General features: G+C 30.3%; 1 protein-coding gene across 1 annotated transcript in view; it reads left to right on the forward strand.

The window, feature by feature from the left end:
• The window catches only part of LOC143222046 (protein arginine N-methyltransferase 1-like), a 54,269-nt gene that overhangs the window by 17,786 nt on the left and 15,995 nt on the right, over nt 1-20,488 (forward strand). The window contains exons 2-4 of the mRNA XM_076447878.1: nt 4,019-4,213; nt 10,687-10,842; nt 14,115-14,178. Coding sequence (XP_076303993.1) covers nt 4,019-4,213; nt 10,687-10,842; nt 14,115-14,178 — 415 coding nt within the window. The remainder of the gene's footprint in view (nt 1-4,018; nt 4,214-10,686; nt 10,843-14,114; nt 14,179-20,488) is intronic.

A 20,488-nucleotide genomic window follows, 5' to 3' on the forward strand; every position in this document is an offset into this window, starting at 1 on the left:
AGTTGCATATTTCTGACAGTATATGTAATTAATTAAACATGCTTCTTGAATAAAAGATCAGGCAAATGAATACATAGCTGTAATAGAAAGGAGTGTATTATCAGTTGTTTTTTTGACAGCATTGAAACCTGGTAACAGTAACATTTTGCTTAGTGAACCTATACAGCCTTTCTTAGGTCCTGTTTCAATAAAATGTATTGAATCAATGCAGTCACTCGTACTTCACTATAATAGTATGTTCAGATGCATATCTGCTCTAAAACGTTGTGTAAAATTAATCAAATATTAGAAGAAAAAACAAAAGGAGAATATTGGTAAAATGTTTCTATGCAAGTTTTTGTGAGGCCAGTGGCAACACTAGCTAATGCTACTACAGCTGATATTGTAAAGGTCTCTTAGTTGGATACTGGACAAATGCTTATTGAGTCATTAATGATGATAATTTGTGCTATACATGCAGATATGTTACTTATAATATAAACAGAATAAAAAAATCTTTGATACAGAAATATAAATATCTTGTTAACGTAACGTACAAGAGAATGCCTCATACTCTGTATTTTAGTAAAAATTTAAATATACTGTATTTGGCCATTATTTCAAATGTTTTTGTGTCAAGTAGTGATGTTTTTTCCTGTGTTGCAAAGTTATAATTACAATCTTCATTCACAGTTGGGCCTATTTTCAATTTCAAAGTGACTTAGTTTCATCAGTGTGCTCAGTGATTTTAGGCTTAACATGTCATTGGAATTACATCAATAGTACTTCCCATGGAAAATATACAAGTAAGGCTGAATTGAAAAGTCTCAAGACTGACTCCTCTATGTTTGGTGGGGAATACATACATAGGATCAGTGAGACATTAGGTCTAACTTACTGGGGGTATTAATATCTTGGAATAATAAGTTGGATATAACTGCTACTGATAATAACTGATGTTAACTTACAAGTTTAGGTCTAATCTCTGCTCTTTTTAACCAACTTTGAATATCTTAAAGTTTGCAACATGGGCATAGAATAATGAAACATGGGAAGTATGGAAGTACACACCAGTGTTACTTGTCACTATGCTTTAAGTGTGAAGCGAACAATGCCCAGTTTTTTGTTTTTTTTTCAAGCAAAGTTCCTTTTCACATATGCCACTGGTGAAAGAAAATCTACTTATATAGTCACTTGTTAACTTGACCAGTACTTTCATTACCACCTTTTAGAAAATATGTGAAAAATAACTATTGGAATAATTATTGGAAAATGAAGCAAACTCATCATCCCCCAAACTTCAAAAACAAATTTAATATAACATTCAGGATTTTATTTTTATTAAACTGTGAACAATAGTTCTAACTTTTGCACTCATCCAGTATTTATTAGAGGCATGAAATTAAAAAAATAACAGTAAACAATGAGGATAAATACAAACTCAAGTATGCTCACACGTCTATTTGTAGAGGACAAAAATTACTCATTTACATAAAAGATCTTCAGAAGGAAACGGTTATTTCACACACACACACACACACATCAGTCCAAATGTACTTGCTGAAAATAAGAACATTAATTTTTGTGTGCAAGATGTATGACAAAATAGATTTGAGTAATTTTACCTATTTTGTCTTGCTGATCTTTCCATAAAGTTTAATTGTACTTTTCTGTTTTTGTCAGCTGGATTTTTTTACCATAGCTGTACATTATATGTCAAAGTAATTATTTAGATTATTTTATATATGAATTTAACAGAATGTGGTATGTTTAGACACTGAATTATTGGTGGTTGCATGTTGTAAAGACAGTACTCGTAATTTGTTACCTGGCAGGTTACTTAAGGTAGAGGGTTTACTTCAAAAAGTGTTGTGATTAAAAGTTTTATAATCTATATTTTTATTATGCTTAGAGGATCAATTAGCCAGAATATTGTTATATACCAAGGAAGTTTTAATAAATACTAGAACATAACAGCACTGTATTTTTATAAGACAGACATAATACAAAATGCTGGTTCAAATTACCAAGTGTAGTTTTGTGTGTGCAATATGAAAAAATCACACTCCTCTAAACAACCTCTTAAAGCTATGAGATAAGAAAAAAACCCTGCATGTGTGTATCCAGAAGTTGCAGGATTTTGGTAACATGGAGCAAACTAATTCATCAAGAGAATTACCTAATTGAGAATGCTATTACAGTTGTTACCATAATAAATCTAATACCATCTGGATTTTGTGGTTTCTGCTTCCTGTTTTTAACACTGATGTACATATGTTACTTCAAAACAATGATTGGTGTGATCAATCCAAGATTCTATATTCTTATAGTGAAAATCTATTTTCATAGGTAAGTAATAATGTAAATTTGGTTACATTGTTAAACAGCTTTCAAAGTATCAAACCATAAGCCTAAATATAAAATATTATAGTGACTGGCATGTAGAAGTTAAATGGTGTTGTTAAAACAATGGTATTATATTATCTGAATATATTGGGTTGAGGAATAATTCGTGAGCGTTTTTTCAAGTTAACAAAATATATTAAGAAATGAAATGCTTTCGCAAAATATTTCATGTCATTTGGTAGATAATTTTTTGCTCTAATAGATGGTGTGTTTGATTTTCATATGTCTTTAATTTTTGCTTTCATTTTCAGCTCATTAAATGGAATGTCAAGTGGACAAAATCGAGCATTTTCGACACCATCTGCTTTTCGCATTTAATTTCTTGCAATTTCGTTTAAAACAATGCATACTATATACCTAGGTATTACATGAAATAAAGTATCATAATAAATGTTTTGGGTGTAATGTGCTCATGCATTGAAGTATTGTATAGTCTTGCATGTAATGCTTGAATGAAATTATTTAAAAATGCTCACGAATTATTCCTCAGCCTAATACTTTAGTTTTATAACAGAATTGACTATTCAGACTATTTAAAGAATATCAAAAATACTAGGTTTGCACATTGTATAAGTTCTAATTTAGGTAATGAATAAATAATTTATAATTATTGGTTTCATCTGGTTGGCTACAAAACATTTCAATAATTGCATGATTAATAGTTAGGTAAAACAGTACTCAGTTGTCTGAAATAATAAGTCCTGAAAGATAGGTAGAAAAATTTATATATTATTGTTGCAACAGGTGGTTGGTAAGTGAATGTTCTGTTATTCAAGAGCTAGAATGCATCTTTTGAAATATCCAGTATGCTATTTGCCTCTCCACTTGTGTTTAGTATTTGAGTGTTTGAGATTAGTGTTTGACTGTTGGGAATGCATTACTATTTTCATGTTTATTTAGTTGATCAGAAATTTTCTATTTTAATATAATAAATACAAAAATAAATTTTACACTTGAAAAGGGAGATTTGTATAAAATGTTTTTAAAAAAAAAAAAAAATATATACTGTTGTTAAAGGCTAGCATGACCAATTAACTTGCATTCATAAGTTACCAAATTTATATATTCTTTGATTTTGGTTATTTATACTTTCCAAGCATATATTTCAAATACAACTCTGCTGTTTTAGTCTTTCTGTGGCAATGAGACAATAATTTGGAAATTATTTTAAAAGTATGTCCTATGAGGAAAGTAATGAAAGCATAATGACAAGAGATGTCTGGACATATGATGAATTAGCTACTCTTTCATAGAAATGCCAAACATTTTTTTGTTTCTTCTGTCTAGTTAACTCAATCCTTTTGTAGTTTGCAACCAATACTGTGGTATATGTGAACATTTTGAGGAAAAGGTGATTTGGAAGGTATTTAAAATTCAAAGTTATTGAATCATATATTCTTCAGTTTACCACTGTTGCTTGTTCATTCATTATCTTGCTGAGAAAAACTGAATCTACTCAGGAGCTCATCTGCAAAATAAAAAAATATATACATCCATGGAATCGCAATTTCTCACTGATTGAGTAGTGTGTAATCTATTAAATACTTATACCAACATATAACTTTTTAAAAAGTATTTGTTGTTTATAATCATGTCTTATTTGAAGTTGGGCATTAATTGAATTTACCAACAGGTATCAACAACAGAAGGAACTACAGAAAAAAAAATGACATCAGAAGATTGTAATTCTACCCCAGCATTAACAAAACCTGGAAAATATTGTTGGAGATGTCAGAAAGAAATGGATGGATTGTCTACATACAAACCAGAAGAAATGACTTCTAAGGATTATTATTTTGACTCCTATGCTCATTTTGGCATACATGAGGTAGTAATGTTAGTTATAAAGTATTTTCTGTCATATTATGGAATTTAACCTAGTATCTTTTAGATTGGTTGAACTTTTTTTTTTTTATCTGAGCTTTGTGTGTTTTCAGAAATTCCCATGCACATGATTGCTGTCTGTCCAGTTTTAATTTTACCAAAAACTCAACACTTTATTTTTTGAATATGTTACAGCCATCAGATTAAATGCTGCCCTTTCTTTTCTCTCCTTCCTTTTTGTAGTTAACTAGAAAGCTACACAAAGAGCTATCTGTGCTGTGCCCACAATAAGTGTAGAAACCTCGTTTTTTAGCATCGTAAATCTGCAGACATAGAGCTGAACCAATATGGGGCCTCCAGATTATTTCATAGTTTTGTTCACCTTCGAGACCTCTGTAATATTAATATCCCTTTTTTGAAGGTTTCTATTACAAAAATGTAGTGAACTTGCACCATCATAAGTAATATCAGTTTTACCTCAAGTGAAATGGAAGGAATTATGATTTGCTGTTATAGTTAATATATTTTTAAGTAACTTCTCAATATTTTCTATGTTCCATTTATGTTTATTATAGCACCAGAATGTATTTTTTTAGCAAATCTAGATTTCTAATTTTAAAATAGTGAATCATTCTAAAAAGTTTTGTACTAAAGTAATAAACCAAAAACTAATACTTAAATTGTCTTATTTTACTGATAAAATTTTTTTTATCTTGAACTTAATGGGATAAAAAGATGGCTGGAAAGTGATAGAATTTCCAAAAAAGTGAAAAATTATAAATTGACTTTAATTTTTGGAAAAAAACATTTTAAATGTTTAGCTAAATTATTCGGTTCTTATCAGAATTGATTTTTCATTATCACATTACAAGTATTATATTTTAGATAAGGTTTACACAGCACATCTTAAAAGTTTGATACCTGGAGTCCAAAGTGTAATGTATAATTTGAATAGAATTGGTATGTAATTAAAATAATATGCACAGAAGGATTAGCCATGAAAATAAAAATTATGTAAAAATACAAACTATTTTTTATTCCAATACTGCTAGTCTTTTAGGAGTACATTTAACAACTGTATAACTATATTTCTTTATATCTTGGATATTATTTATATTAAAATCTTTATATTTTATAATGATTTTGACCTCTTACTCATCTTTTACTTTTCTGGTTTTTGTATTTAGGTAAAATTAATTTTGCTGTCCATTATGCTTTTCAAGAATAATTAATGTCCGATATATAAAATACAGGGTGTTCGGAAAGTCACTGTGCACTTGTATATTTATTAACAGACAAAACTGCACAGTGACTTTGAACACCCTGCACAACTTCTTTCAATGTTGCAAAAGTAAAGGAAAAGGATAAACTGTCATTTTTGATGGATAATTGAAAAATTAATTGTGCAGTAAGAGATTTAAAACATTAAAGCAGTGAATGAAAATAAATGTTCTTTAAATAGATTCTGATTGACATAAAATTTCATGTATCCTTCTTTCCTGTTTTATGATTGTTTTTTTCACTGTTTACATTTATGAATGCTATAAAAAGCAGCGACGTAAAGTACATTAAGATATTTTTAGATAGTCAATCACGCAGGTTAAAACAACTGATTTGTTCATTGCAGTACTCTAAATAAAACATAATATTGTTTTATGTATTATAAGAATAACTGGTTAAAAATATAATGTTGAAAATGAATTTATTTTTTGTGTTTAAATTCAAGTCATAGTATTAGCATGTTCTGCCATGTAAGGTTTATATTACTATTAGGTTATGACTGATGGTAAAGATGGTGGTACCGAGCCTGATTTTAGGTCTTGTTGCCTAGCAATAGTGCCAGCAAAAGATATTACAGATAATGTTTCTTATTTGAATAGGATGTGGTAGCACATCCATTAACTCTTATCAGGTGTTTCAAAGAAGTTTCTTCTGACACTAAGGAAGCTAACAAGAAAAATGATAATGGAAAAGAAAAAAAAAATGTTGCTCTCTTAGAAAAATTATTTTGATGGACTTAAAGATACAGAGGATGAAATATGTACTCTTTGCCCTGAATTTAAAGAGATTGCTAATTTAATATTATTTAGGAGTGGTAACAAAACATCTACAGAATAGACAGCAATGCATTTTGTTTTGCATCTTCCAAACATGTTGAGTGCTGAGACTCATTAAAAAGCCAGAAGAAAATTGTAATTGAATATTTTTTGCAAAGAATGAATGATTGCATATTAAGAAAACTTGGAGAATTAAAAAAAACTTTAATTTTCTATATTTTTAACATTGCCTATTGTATAATAAGTGAAGAGATGTCATTTACCCTTTATCTAACATTTTTGAAATTGCAAGTACAAAATGGTTTAGATTTAGCACATTTTCAGGTTTACCCACCCTAATAAAGCCTGTATAAGTTAAAATGTAATTTTCTATGTGAGCATTATTATTCTTTATCTGTTAGCTGTAACCATGAAATATTACTTCATTTATTGTGTTCTGATTGTCAGGATATACTTGGTCTTTGGAATAGTGTTCCTTTATTAACAAAAAACATCAATGGCACTTTCTCTTCAACTATTTTTATACCCAAGTGTTCAGTTCACATACAGTGTTGTCATATATTCAGTTATTAATATAAATGTTTGCGAGGTTCAGATATGGTTATTAAAAAGCATACAAGTTATTCATGATGGACAGCAAGATCAGCTTAAAGGCAGAACTGACTTACAAACAAAATAAATAATAAAATTGTGTACAATGGCTTTTAGGTGCTTATTATTGAATTACTACATTACATTACAAATTCCATCAGAATTAATACAGATAAGAAGAAGAAATTGTTATTTGTAGTATTGAATAAAAACCCTACAACTCAAGCACTTTCGAGAGGCAAATCTTTCTCTTTCAGGAACAAACTGAAGAAGCAAGGCCCATCTTTCAAAAGTGCTTGGATTATAAGAGTTTTTATTAATTGTTATAAAGACTTCTTGAATCTATGTATTTTTCTAACATCATGAATGGTCATTTTTAGTTAACCTCACCAACTAAGTTATTTTTTATTTTGTTAACCACAAAATAGAAGCATCATGAATCTAAAGAAAGAATATTGCTTGGAAAAATAGCAGATGTATTTTCACTTTCGTAGCATAACAACCAACTGAAATAAGTATGCTGTGCAAACTAGTAGTGCCCTATGATATTAGAAAACCCACCTGCCTCGTTAATGTATGGCTAGGTGTTTCAGCTGGTCTTAGAATGCAAAAGAAGGTTTGTAATCATTATAACCTATCCTTGCTTCCAGTTGATAATCATTTCAGGTTGAGTTTGTGTGACCTCTATGGCTTCCTTTACTTCTCTTAACATAATTAAAACTTATATTGCAGCTTATATTTTAACCCTTCCATTGTGGGTTGGGTGGAATCCATCAAGTCTGTTTCCCTCAACGTATCCCTGAGATTAATTATACTATAATTTTTGAGAATGAATTATTTTGAATTAAGTATTAAATTTTTATTAAAATTTTTTTAACAGTTTTTGTTTCAAAATGTTCACTGTTCAACGTGCAGAGTGATTTTTACTTTAAGATTAAAAATACTTTTACGAATCAGAAAAGTTTCAAATGTCACACGTGAAATTGTTACAACCGCCACATAATTATCTAATGATTTTTTAATAAAAACTTTATATTTCTATCTGTTATTTTCACTATTGAATCAGAAATTTTGTATATGTATGGTAGATTTGGTTGATCTCATAACTGACATTAAAATTTTTTCATTCAAAAATGTATATAAATTATAATTTAAACACAGATGTTTTGTCTAAGCAGCTCAACTGTTATAACAGTTGTATATTTTTCCATTGATGAGGTGCACATGCAGTCACATTATTTCCAAGAATATAAAACTGACCTTCACAAATTAACCTGTCTTGGCTCTGTTTTAATGGACTAGTATTTTCTAAAATAAATCACATTTCAGTTATAATACTTTATACGTGTTTATATGTAATTTTCCACTATAATTTATCAAGTTTAGTATCTAGGTTATATTTGAGTGTTAAAATGAAATTTTGAGTAGACTGAAGATTCAACCACAATTTTCCTGGAGTGTTGTTTCAAAAGGAGGTGATGACATGAGACTAGGAAATGACTGAAAAAGCCACTAGGAGACATTCTGAGTTTTCAGTTGGTTATTCACAAGTAAATATAAATTGCAAATCATGAAATAAGGGAGCATTTTGAAAAATATAAAACAGGTGAGCAGGGTCACTGTTTTATTAAGTACATGAGCGATACCTCAGCAAATGGGGAAAAGTAGAAGTTATTTTATATTCTAATGTCAGTGTTGGTATTTTGAGTTACTCATTCTTACAAAACTGTAGACTTTATTTGGACATGAATAAACATTAATTTGAACCATTGCTGCATTCAACATACCATGTGATGCAAGAAAATCAATATTGAGGATTTCATTCTTAATATTTACATTTTAAAAATTAATTAATGGATCATGCTCATTTAATTATAATACAGACTTTGATACCAGATTTATTGATATACATTCACAAAATTTTGAATGCAAGTGGACAAATGCAATCACATAGCCTTTGAGTATAACCATAGGAAGACCTCTAGAGATAGGGTTAACATTATTTTCAATTTCATGTATTTAGGTGGTTATTTTCAGCCTATATGGTTGTTATTGATCAATCCAAATTGTTGTATTATTAAAGTAGAAGTCTTTTCTTTCTTGTAAATATCATTCAAAGTATGGTTAATGCTATAGTATGAAGTTAAACAGTATTGTTTGAACAATAGTACTATATCTCCTGAACAGTCTTTTTAGTTTTATAGTTCATTTCCTAATGATATTCAAACTTTTTGAAATTGTTATAATTACCAAAAATTTTGTAAAATAAAATGAATAATCATTATTCTAATTTTTCCATTGTTTGATCTTGAGGTCAGGCTAATAGAAAAATATCCTAAATACTACTTTTTTTTTACCTTGGCAAATTATGTATTTGCATAATACAGTGAAATCTTATTCTCTTTGACAATTCAGATGACATTTCATGTAAACAAAACTCCATATTGTAAAATTTAATTAGTAACCAGTGTATTTGTGTACTGATTCCAAATAGCTGTTTCTTGTAACAAACATCCATTTACTTTGGATATATTATTTGGTAATCTGTACATGACTTGGCAAGATAACAACAACAGGAATTCATAAGTGTCGTGTTATGATGGATCCCTGTTACAAAGATGATTGTGAATATGTTAAACTACAGAAAAAAGTGTAAACAATATTGTTGTTGTATATGGCTAAGTAAATAAATTGTTCATTGTTTCTAGGTGCTCGGTAATGTATGGGTTTAACTTCTAATGTTAGAGATATCCAGGAACCTATCCACCATTGTGTGTGAAAAGTTGTAGGCACCATAGCTGATGTATTACTATTTTCATGTTAACTTTGTTAATCTGAAATAATATATTTGTAAAAAAATTATTTTGATACAATTATGTATAGGAGTTAAGATTGAGCAATGGAAACTTTTGGAAGTATATGTTTAAAAAATGCGATACTTTAACTTGACCTTGGGTCATCTTGATATGGTTCCAGAATTGTAACTGCTGTGTTTACTGACAGATAAGTATTTAGTACTATGCTTGAGATGTGTGAAACAAATCCTTGCAGAAATATAAAAAAGGAATGGGCAGCAAAGGAAGGATTCATACATTGTTTTGTAACAAGCAAATGAAAACTCTTAATTCTGACATATATTGTTTTCTCTGTGTTGCTCTTGGAGCTGATTTATAGACAGTTGATTTTGTTCTATGAAGAACAGAAAAGATCCTGAAAATATAACTCATTCAAGATAAATTAAAGCCCTTGTGCAGTACCTTTACAATCCGAGCTCATTCTCATTATTTATTGAAAGGAAAATTAACTTCCTGCTTTATGTATGTTTATGCACCAATTCTACCCTTCAGTATAATCCAAATGGAAGTGGCACAAAAGCCTGGTCTGGTATGTATCAACTTTTGAATGACTACTTTGATATGTGATCTAGGCCTGAAGCAGTGATTTGGACAAATTCACAACAACCCTAATACTGTTAATAAGGATATTAACTGGTATTCATTAATGTAGCTTGCTTATTTCAAGTATGAAAGGTGAAACTTTGACAGTTTTTCTAAATGCCACAGACCAAAATAAATTATATAGGACATAAAATATTAACAAAGCTCAAACAACTGTCAGAAACTGAATATCTTCTCAGGTAGCAACTTTATATTAAGTGTATGTCTGAAGAGCAGTCTTCAACAATAATGTTGGTGTTATCTAAGCTAGCAATATTTATTAAATAATTGTGTAAAGAAGTTTCATGTGGTCTGTGAAGATTAGGTTTAATTTTTCTGCCTCTTTACATCTCAGAGTTTTATATTTAAAAAAAAAAAATTTCATCTTCTAGGAAATGTTAAAAGATGAAGTGCGTACTCTCACCTATCGAAATGCCATGTATCACAACAAGCATCTGTTTCGAGGAAAGGTGGTTTTGGATGTTGGGAGTGGAACTGGTATTCTATGCATGTTTGCTGCAAAGGCAGGAGCTGCTAAGGTTATTGGAGTAAGTATAGTTGAATAACTTTGGTTGTGAGGTGTTGGAATTGCTTTCTATTATTATTATTATAAAGCCAAAAATTTCTAACATTTTAGAAACTACTGTGGACAAAATTTTTATGAATTTGTTAAAAGATAATCATGTACTGTACTCTCAAACATTCTTTTAGTTTCAAGTTAAGCTGAGTAATTAGTAGAATTTGCTAATTGATTAATAATTGGGCTTATTAATAGATTAGATTCAACTTTTAGATTATTCTCACATGAGACCAATCCTCCTATTTAGAAGTTTGTTTATTTGAAATAAATTTTGGAAATACCCCTCATATAGTCTGTTATAAATTGTCAGGTAAGATAGTGTAGTATTAGGTTACTTTGTTTTCATCATGTACGTGAAATTGTGTGACACATGCAACATAATGCACAATCTGTAAGAAGCTGAAAAGATAATTCATTACTGTTCTGTGGTTCATCCATAAAAGGTTTTATCTGAACTGTACTAAAGTACTAATTCTAATATAGTACTTATCACCTCAAATAGCATAAGGTATTCTTACTTGGTACTGCCCTTTATATGTGAATTTTTTTTCTTTTATGCATGTCGCGCGCCTTGAACTACCACCTTATTGAAATTAGTACGTTCCATGTGTGTGTCATGCAAATTAGTGTGTGGTGTCATATAATAGCATAGTATGTTCATGTGACTTCCTCTATGCTCCTCTGCCAAACTGTGATTTCTTGTTTGGCAGCATTTGAGTTTTGATAGCCATATATTATAACGTGGTTGTGGGCTGACTTGTAGGCAGACCGAGTGGATTCTCTCAGTGTAGCTGTTGGAGTTCGAATAATACTATTTGGTGTTACATGAAATATTTATTTGAAGTGATGGTGCAGTGGAGCATGCAGCCATTAACTCAAGGGTTTATAGTTAAAACAGAGTGAAGAGAGTTGAGACTAAGACTTCCAATAACACTTTTTATTTAAGTCATCACACACACACTTTATCTTCATTCATGTTCATCATAGACAATCATTTTAACTCTGTTAACATGGTGACTGTTCAAGAAAGAATGACATTAAAAATACTTACAAAGAGCTTGGGCCAGAAATGGTGTTTATACTAAATGTAAGAGGCATTTTATCCTCCTCCTATGAGATGTGAATGATTAAATCAGTTCGGATTACTTGCTAGATTTTGAATATTCTGGCATTTGTTCTGGGACCTTTTATACCTGCTGAGGGGAGAATTGTTGGCCTATTCATAGTACCATGGTGTCAGGTAACTTTCTCTTTGTGATTTCTAAAGCTAATTTCATAATAATAACTTGTACTAATGCATTGTCAAGTGGTCAGGGTTTCTTGTTTATGAATTCTAAAATTCGTGAGTTACATTGGTTAATCAATCACAATAGCTCACACTGTCATGTTGTCCTTCCCTCCAAGGTTCTTCTTGGTTTCAATGTCCAAGTGTGCTTAACCCTTTTTAAGCTTGATAGCATTCATTCACTTCAACTCAAACATACAACAGACAGTTTCTCATCTTTAGTTTATAGCTTGAATAACCCCTTTTAAACTTGATGGTGTCTATCTGTTCCAGTCTAAATAAATAGCAAATGTTTCTCAGTGGCCTTTCTTTGAATCTCTGTTTTAAATAACTGATGTTGTCCTTGACAGCATCAGTTCTTCATAAACTAGCTATAAATTAATCACATGGCAACAAGTTTGTTGGTGTGTCTCCTTGAGCTGTCATTATTCTATAAACATCATTGCCTTGAACATGTTTTCTTATACTTCACTATTTTGTTTATTATTACAATTACTTATATGAAGCATCCAAATATCTAGCAATACTTCAGTATGGTCTGACTCATTCCAGTCACTCTAGACCTTGTGATTTCTACCCTTGTATTTTATGAATTATGCACATTGACAAAGAGTGTATCTAGCTTGTAAGTGGTGCAGTTCTCCTCCTGATCTTCAGATATCTTTCTCTCGTGGTCAGGGCTATCCCTTTGGATGCTTTCAGGTGTGCTTTTGGTATTCCCTCACACCAGTTCCTCCTCCTTCTCAGTGTGGGATTCTAGCTAATCTTATGATAAATATATTAATTATAAGTCTGTTAAGCATATAGGTACCTAAGGTGTATGTACAAAGGGACTAAATATTACATCAGAAGTTACTTGTTAAAGATAGAGGAGTAGAATATTTCAGTGTGAAGGAAGTCGTATTTATTTTAAATCCACAAAATCTCATTTCAGAAACTATTTTTATGTGGCATAAAACAAAATAATCAAGAAAGATTAATTGAAAATAAGGAGAAATCATAATGGCAATATTTATTTAGATTAATCAATTTTACCAGTTTTGATTATTTGTATGACATTAATTGATATAAAAATAACTTGAATTAGCAGTTATGTGATATGATTCTATGTAATGAGTGATCTTTAGTAATAGATTGTGAATTAATCAAGTTGATTTTCTTGTTTGTTTGAGGTATAATTATCTTATTTTAGTTGACAATGTTTACTTTTCAGTCTAACTGGAACTGGTTGATTAGTGGTGTTGGTAATTAGTTGCTCAACAGTCTTATTAATCAATTACATTTTAGTGACCATTTGTATATATAATTTGGAAAATGATATATTAAGAGAAAAAAATTGGTGTTTGGTGTTGCTTGCCAGTTGACATCCTTTATTTAGTAGTTCAAGAAAAAAAAAATGTTGACAGCAGGTCTTTTCAGACATTTGTCAGTGGGTACTATATGTAATTTGCTTTTTCTCTAGTCAGAAGTTTAAAATTGTCAAATAGCATTATTACATTTACCATAAAGACAGGGATAGCAAATTTGGTGATTGTAGGATTAGTTAATTGTTAAAATAACCAAGAACAGTAGTAATCAGAAGTGGTGATTTTGATTAAGCACTTTAATTGATTTTGATTAATTAATTAACTTGCCACTAATGAGCATAATCACTGCTTGATAATTGATAATAGTTAATAGATTAAACAGCAAAGCTCTAAATCTCTGTATATAATAAAATTGGAAATGTTTATAATACTTGCTTTAAAAGTAACTTGACATTTTTGAGAAAGCAAATACTGATTACTTAATTCAAACTCTCAGAAGGTGAAATATTAAATCTGAAACTGAAGCAAACCTTTCAAGATAATTACTCCATCTATAATGTGTTTGTGAAAATAGAAGTTGAACTAATATTTCTTATTCATTTTTGTCTCTTTATGGTATGTTTCTAAACCAATGTTTTTCATTCACAGATAGAATGTTCCAGTATAGTTGAACATGCAGAGCAGATAGTAAAAGAAAATTATCATGATGATGGTAATAGATTTTGGTTTAAAATTTTATTTTGTAGAAACCTAATGAAGCATTAACTTCTGTCAATATAAAAACAGAATTATTTTATCAAATAAGTTTTCTAAAATTACTAGTATTTTCACAAAATTTGTTGGCTAAAAAAAAAGTTAAACTTTGGTAACAAATATTTTTATTTTATTTAAAGGTAATATGAGCACTAGCGATGTAGTTGGGGCAACAGTCCTGCTGTTGCAATCTTGTTTGTTTTTAAAACAGAGTAACATTTCATTGACCTTTTTTTAATCAAATAAAGAAAATGTGTTCTAATGCTAATATTTTTACATAATCACTTGTGTATGTGCTTGTTCAGTTTAACTGACGTTGTAACTGTGGAACTATAAATATTGCAGTCATTGGTGTACTATGTACATCTTCACAGAAGTTGGTACACTTTTAGTGAACTTCAGAAATCTGTTATACATAAAGCAAAATCTTTTGTTAAAATACTTTAAAATTTGTTTTGTGAATTCACAAAGCCTTTACTCAATCAGTTCAAGTTAAGTGATTTTCTTCCTAAGAATAAAAATACTTCTTTTCACTTTATAGTTCTCATATTTTAATTGTTAACCTCTAGGACCTCCTAAGTAAAGAAATATATATTTATTTCGGTAAAACGGTATTTCATCTTGTAGTTTCTCTACCCTAATACTGACTGTAGTGAAATCATCATTGTACAAAACAATGAAAAGTAGGAAAATATGAAACAAAATAAATAAAATTCCCAGTCATTCTAAATAAATAAAAAATGTATGTGCAGCTTCAAATTAGTTATCCTAACAGCCTCAGTTTTTAACCTATTTATCTGCTGTTTGGTTGAGTGTGCTTTATAGTTTTGTATTCTATTTACTTATTCCTTAGAACTTTTAGATTTTTTTGTTTTTGTAAATCCTTAACTTTATTTTCTTTACTCTGACAATAATAGTTATATTTGTAGCAAGAGCTGAAAAATATGAAGTAAAATCAAATGTACTTTTGATTTTTCTAGAGTGACTACATGTAGAAGATAATTAGAGCTGATTGCCCCAACAGCTTTAGGCCTGTAACCTTTTCACATTTTGCCTTTTAATATTATTGTGTCAGTTTTTAAACTATTCTAAATATTAAACTAACATAACAAAGCAAGAAATCTTGCTGTAAATAAATAAGTATAGGAAACGGTTATCTCTTCTAGTTATAATGACTTTTGTACTCATTTGTTGGTTGCTAAGCCTTTTCAGATTTTACACGTGGAGGATGTGAAATAATGTTTTGTGGTTTCACATATATATTTGAAATAACAAAAAAATCATAAATCACTATATCAATACTACAGAATTCTCCCAACATATATTAAGCTTAGTAACTGAGCTGTATTTGGGTTTTTAAAAAATAATTTTTTGAACTCTCTTAAGTCTTGCCTTACTACTTGGATCTAGCATGAAAGGAAAAGGCCTTCCTATGCAAATAATTTGCAAAGGCTGAAAAAAATCATGAGGAAGACATTCTGATCTTTCAGTTGGTTTTACACGTCATTAAGGGAACTAGATGTACATAAGTAAAGTATCTTCAAAGATGGAAGAGGTGGGCAGGACTACCCTGGTTGATTTAATAAATATGTTAATATGTTGGAAAATAGAAAAGATAGGAGGTTCTTATTTTATGTTCTAGCTTGTCAATATTGATAATTTAAGTCAGTGGTTCCCAACATTTTTATGCCCTGCACCCCTTAAAATGTTAATGTTCTCGTGCCCCTCACAGTAATTATTTATTTAAGAATAAAGGTGAAGGTGGCCTAAACAAATTTTTCTAATTAGTTTTTAATGATATATAAACAAAAACAAATCATTTGGAAAAGAAAAATATTACAACAATCTAAAAGTTGCATAAACCTTACCCTTAATATAAACAAAAAAATAAAACAAAACTGAAATGTTATCTCGCACCCCTGGTTGGGAACCACTGATTTAAGTGTTTAATTTGTACCAGTTCTTTATTCAGCATACTAGATAGCACACAGAAATTGATATTTAGAAATTTTTTTAAACATTTCTACTTTGAAATTAAGAGTAACTTAATAGGGACCCACTGTCCCTATCTACTATCTAGCAAAACCACAGCCAATGGAACTGGCTTGGAGAAATCAGCGCAGAGATTTCTGGTAATAAATCAGCAGAGGTGATTGCTGATATTGATTGATAGAATTAATCTCACAGCCCTAGTTGGGATACATAGCAGATAACACTATGTAACAAAATTTTTACTTTTTCTTATTCCTGCATAGAAAGTGTTATTTCCCAGTTGCTTATGCCTAAAGTAAATGGGAAAAGACCTATTTTTCTCTTCAAACTTTGCTTTTGTGACCTGGGTAATGAAATTTTCAAATTTACCCATTTTTTCAGAATATTACAGGTAGATTCAGTGCTGAGTAGCTGATAGAGAATGTTCTAGAACTTACAAGAATTTTGTAGAACATTCCTTAGTAATATATATATACACACATACATACAGGGGCTCACCACTTCAGTTTATTTCTAGCTGCATAAGTGAACACACAGACCTATCTGATTTTATCAGAGATGTCATCAAGAAGCTGCAAGCATTTTATAGATGCATTCTGTTATGTATGTGGCCAATTTGTCAAGACAAGAGCAAAAAATTACTCTGTGACAGCATCTGCTAAAATGTGTGAAGCCTACAAGGCATATTTCAGCATTCCTCTCTGCAATCAAGACAAACCCTGGGCACCTCATTTTACCTGCGAGCATGCAGAAAAACTCTAGAAGGTAAGACAGACAGTTTCTGCTTGCTTGAATTGTAAGATTTTATATTATACAAATTTTAGACCTTTTTAAAATTTAAATATCTTTTATTAATTTCCAATAGTATAGAAAAAAATATCAAAATATTTTGCATGAACCTCTTGCACATTAGTTGTGGATGAAATAAACTTATTCTTCATAATAACAATTTTATTTTTCTCTTTTGCAGGATGGTACAGAGGGGAAAAGAGACCCATGAACTTCGCTATTCCAAAATATTTTAGCATGAACCCACTGACCACTCAAGCAGCTGCTACTTCTGCATGGTGGACCCTTCCAGACATTGGGCTGGCAAGAATGCATCTGTTATCATGTACCTGAACACTCCATACAGTGCTACACTGTCCTAAGCTCCCTGTACCCACTCTGTTAGAGAGAAAGCAGCCATCCTCAAAAGAGAGCAGCAAATCAGAAGAAAAGGTAGACGTTGAAGATCCAGTTTACAACTTTAGAAATGCAGCTGGTGGGTGTAACCCATAGTACCACCCTAACCAAAGAGACCTCAATGACTTGATCAGAGATCTTGGTCTAACAGAGTCGAATGCCGAGCTTTTGACATATGGGCTCAAGGAGTAGGATTTGTTAGATGAAAGTGTGCAAGTCAGAGGAATCGTCACTGACATTTTTCAAGCTTCTTCACTCCTCAAGATGGGCTCTGCTTTTGCCATAATGTATTTAGTCTGTGTGAGACAATTGGAGTATCCTGTAACCTGAACTATGGCAAAATGGGCTGCAGGATGCCTCTGAAAGTCCATATCCTTGATACTCATCTTGATAACTTCAAGGAGAACATGGGAGCATAGTCAGAGGAGCAGGGCGGGCACTTCCACTAAGATATATTGGACTTTGAACGCTGCTACCAAGGAGCATATAATGAAAACATGATGAGAGATTATATTCGTGGGCTGATACGTGAGAGTGATTTAAATTATAGTCGTAAATCTGGAAAAACTACTTGCTTCTAAACATTTTTGTGTAACTTAGGCATAAATACATGTAAATCTTGATTCATATGTTGTTTCATTCAGACCTTATGTGAATGAAAATGTGCAAATTTGCCTGTTTTTACACAGAAAATAGGTTAGTTTTTAAATTTCATTATGTAGGTCACAAAAGTAAAGTGTGAAGGGTATAATGGCCTTTTTATGTACTTTTACAACATAAACAATTAAGAAATAATGCATACTATCCAGAAACAAAATTTGTTGTACATAGTACAGGGTGTTCAGGAAGTTGCTATTTATTAACAGACATGTTTCAATATAGAATACAGGAGGTAAATATGAATGACAATTATAAACAATGTTGAAAGTGACCCCCATTGGCATCAATATAGGCTTGAATCCTTCTTATTTTTGATTCTAAACACTGAAATCAGTTGCTGGCTTGAAATAGACTGAATGAATGCTGATTACAAAACTGCACAGTGACTTTTGAACACCCTGTATAATTCATTGTTACGCCTTTACTTTCATGTTTTTTGTAGTTGTGTTGATTTATATATTCTTCGTATTTAATTTTTTATGTATCCTCTTAATTTGTAATTCTGCTGCATTGTCTTCATTATTGACTGTTTAAAATTTTCTTAGCTTTAGCAAGAATATTAACTTAGTTATTAAAGATTAGGTTGCAGATTATCACTATAATTGTAAAGTGAGAACCATAACTCCAAGAATTAACTACTCACCTAAAGCAATTTTTATACTTTAACCTTCCCATTACAGACAGGTCAAAGTGAGTATGTGGTGTTTTTGAGAGAAGTTTTCAAAATTAAACAAAACAACTTTATTATCAATGTATGCCATTAAAATTGGTATAAAATGTAGTATGCAATTTAGAATTTATATGTACAATTTTACTTCAAAAGAGAACATTAAAAACTAAATGCTAAACCTTCTCTGTGCCTTACATTATATGTCCTCTTGTCTGTGAGTCTATATTGTATTATTCCTACTATACAGCATTTATAGTTTTTGAAATCTATGAAAATTGCCTTTCTCCTGCACTTTAAAGAATAAACAAGGCTTAGCATGTACAATGCAAGAACACATTTTGTAATCAGTCTTGTAAGCACTAGAAGTCAGTTCTTATATTTTTATACTTATTATTCTATGTTTTAAGAAAAATAACTAAAAATTGTACATTTTAGGAGAACATAATAATAACATACATCTTTGTAAGCACTCGCACAATGTTTACAGTTATACTTGTAAATTCTGATCAACCTGGAAGAGTAACTAACATCCAAAACTTTAGCAGGTTTTTTTCCCAGCTTTTGTTTAAAGCCATATTATAAACAATTTCTTGAACTTTTGATACTTTAAACCAGTAATGTCCAACAATTTTTCTTAATTGCCAAATTTGTGGAGAATGTTACCTTTTGCCACATGTTAAAAAGACTTTTTTTTTTATAGATACAGAAAGGTATAAAGATAGTTTGCGATTATTTATCAATAGAATGAATTGCATTTTTAAATAAATTGGTGGTAGTTGTAAAGTGCCAATTTGTCATAGGTTTATAACCATTTTGTCACATGTGGCAAGTGGTGACTATGTTGGACACCTTGGCTTTAGACAGTTGTTCTGACAGGCACTGTACTTTAAAGAAAATGATAAATCTTTTCCAAGTGTGTTCTTAGAGGTGAATTATGATAAAAATGTGGAGGAATCAACTTATTGCACTACACCTACCCTTTTGCTACTGACAGTTTCATCACATAAACAGTTTAATAGTAGTAGTAGTGATTCTTTGCTTTGTGTTTGGCAGTTTGTCTGATCCAGCTGCTAATAGTGAAACATAGGAAATAGATGTGAAAAATTTAAAGTAGAAATTCATGGGAAGTGCTTTGGTACTTCATGGTCAATACCAAAGAGGACAGAACAGTACTACTATATTTTTGTTTTTTTATGGTAGTTTCAAGTTTGGTCAAATGAAGTGAATGCATATAGATTTAGGATAGAGAAAATAACAGATAAAATATAAAGTTTTAGTGAAAATAAGTTTTTATTATGGGACTTTGGGATTATGTAACAGTAATTTAGATAAACATCAGATGAAAAGTATTTTTATTCTTAAGTTGAAAATTTTTGCTGATAATTAAAAAGGTTAAGTTTTTATATCAACATGCACACAATTAAAAGGAATATTGTGTTAAAATTTGTAAAATAAATTATTTGTGTAATTTCTGTAACTTTTTAGTATTTCTTTTTAGTTGCATATAAATTTCAAATTATTTAGTAGCTCTTGGTTGAAAGCTTTCCAAAATTAATTTAAAGCAATCAATATTTGTGCAGGTGTAAGATATTATAATAAAACTTTTTAAATACAGTCTCATTAACATGGTTTTAATGCTATAAAGACACTAAATTTTCCATTTCCATAATAAAAAGATGCAATAAATATGTTGTTAAATCAAAGATACTGTTGTAGCTGATTAAAAAAAAAATGAAATTTTATTTTGCAATGAAAATAATAC

This window comes from Tachypleus tridentatus, chromosome 8 (genome assembly GCF_004210375.1).
Source record: "Tachypleus tridentatus isolate NWPU-2018 chromosome 8, ASM421037v1, whole genome shotgun sequence".
NCBI classification, from domain to species: domain Eukaryota; kingdom Metazoa; phylum Arthropoda; class Merostomata; order Xiphosura; family Limulidae; genus Tachypleus; species Tachypleus tridentatus.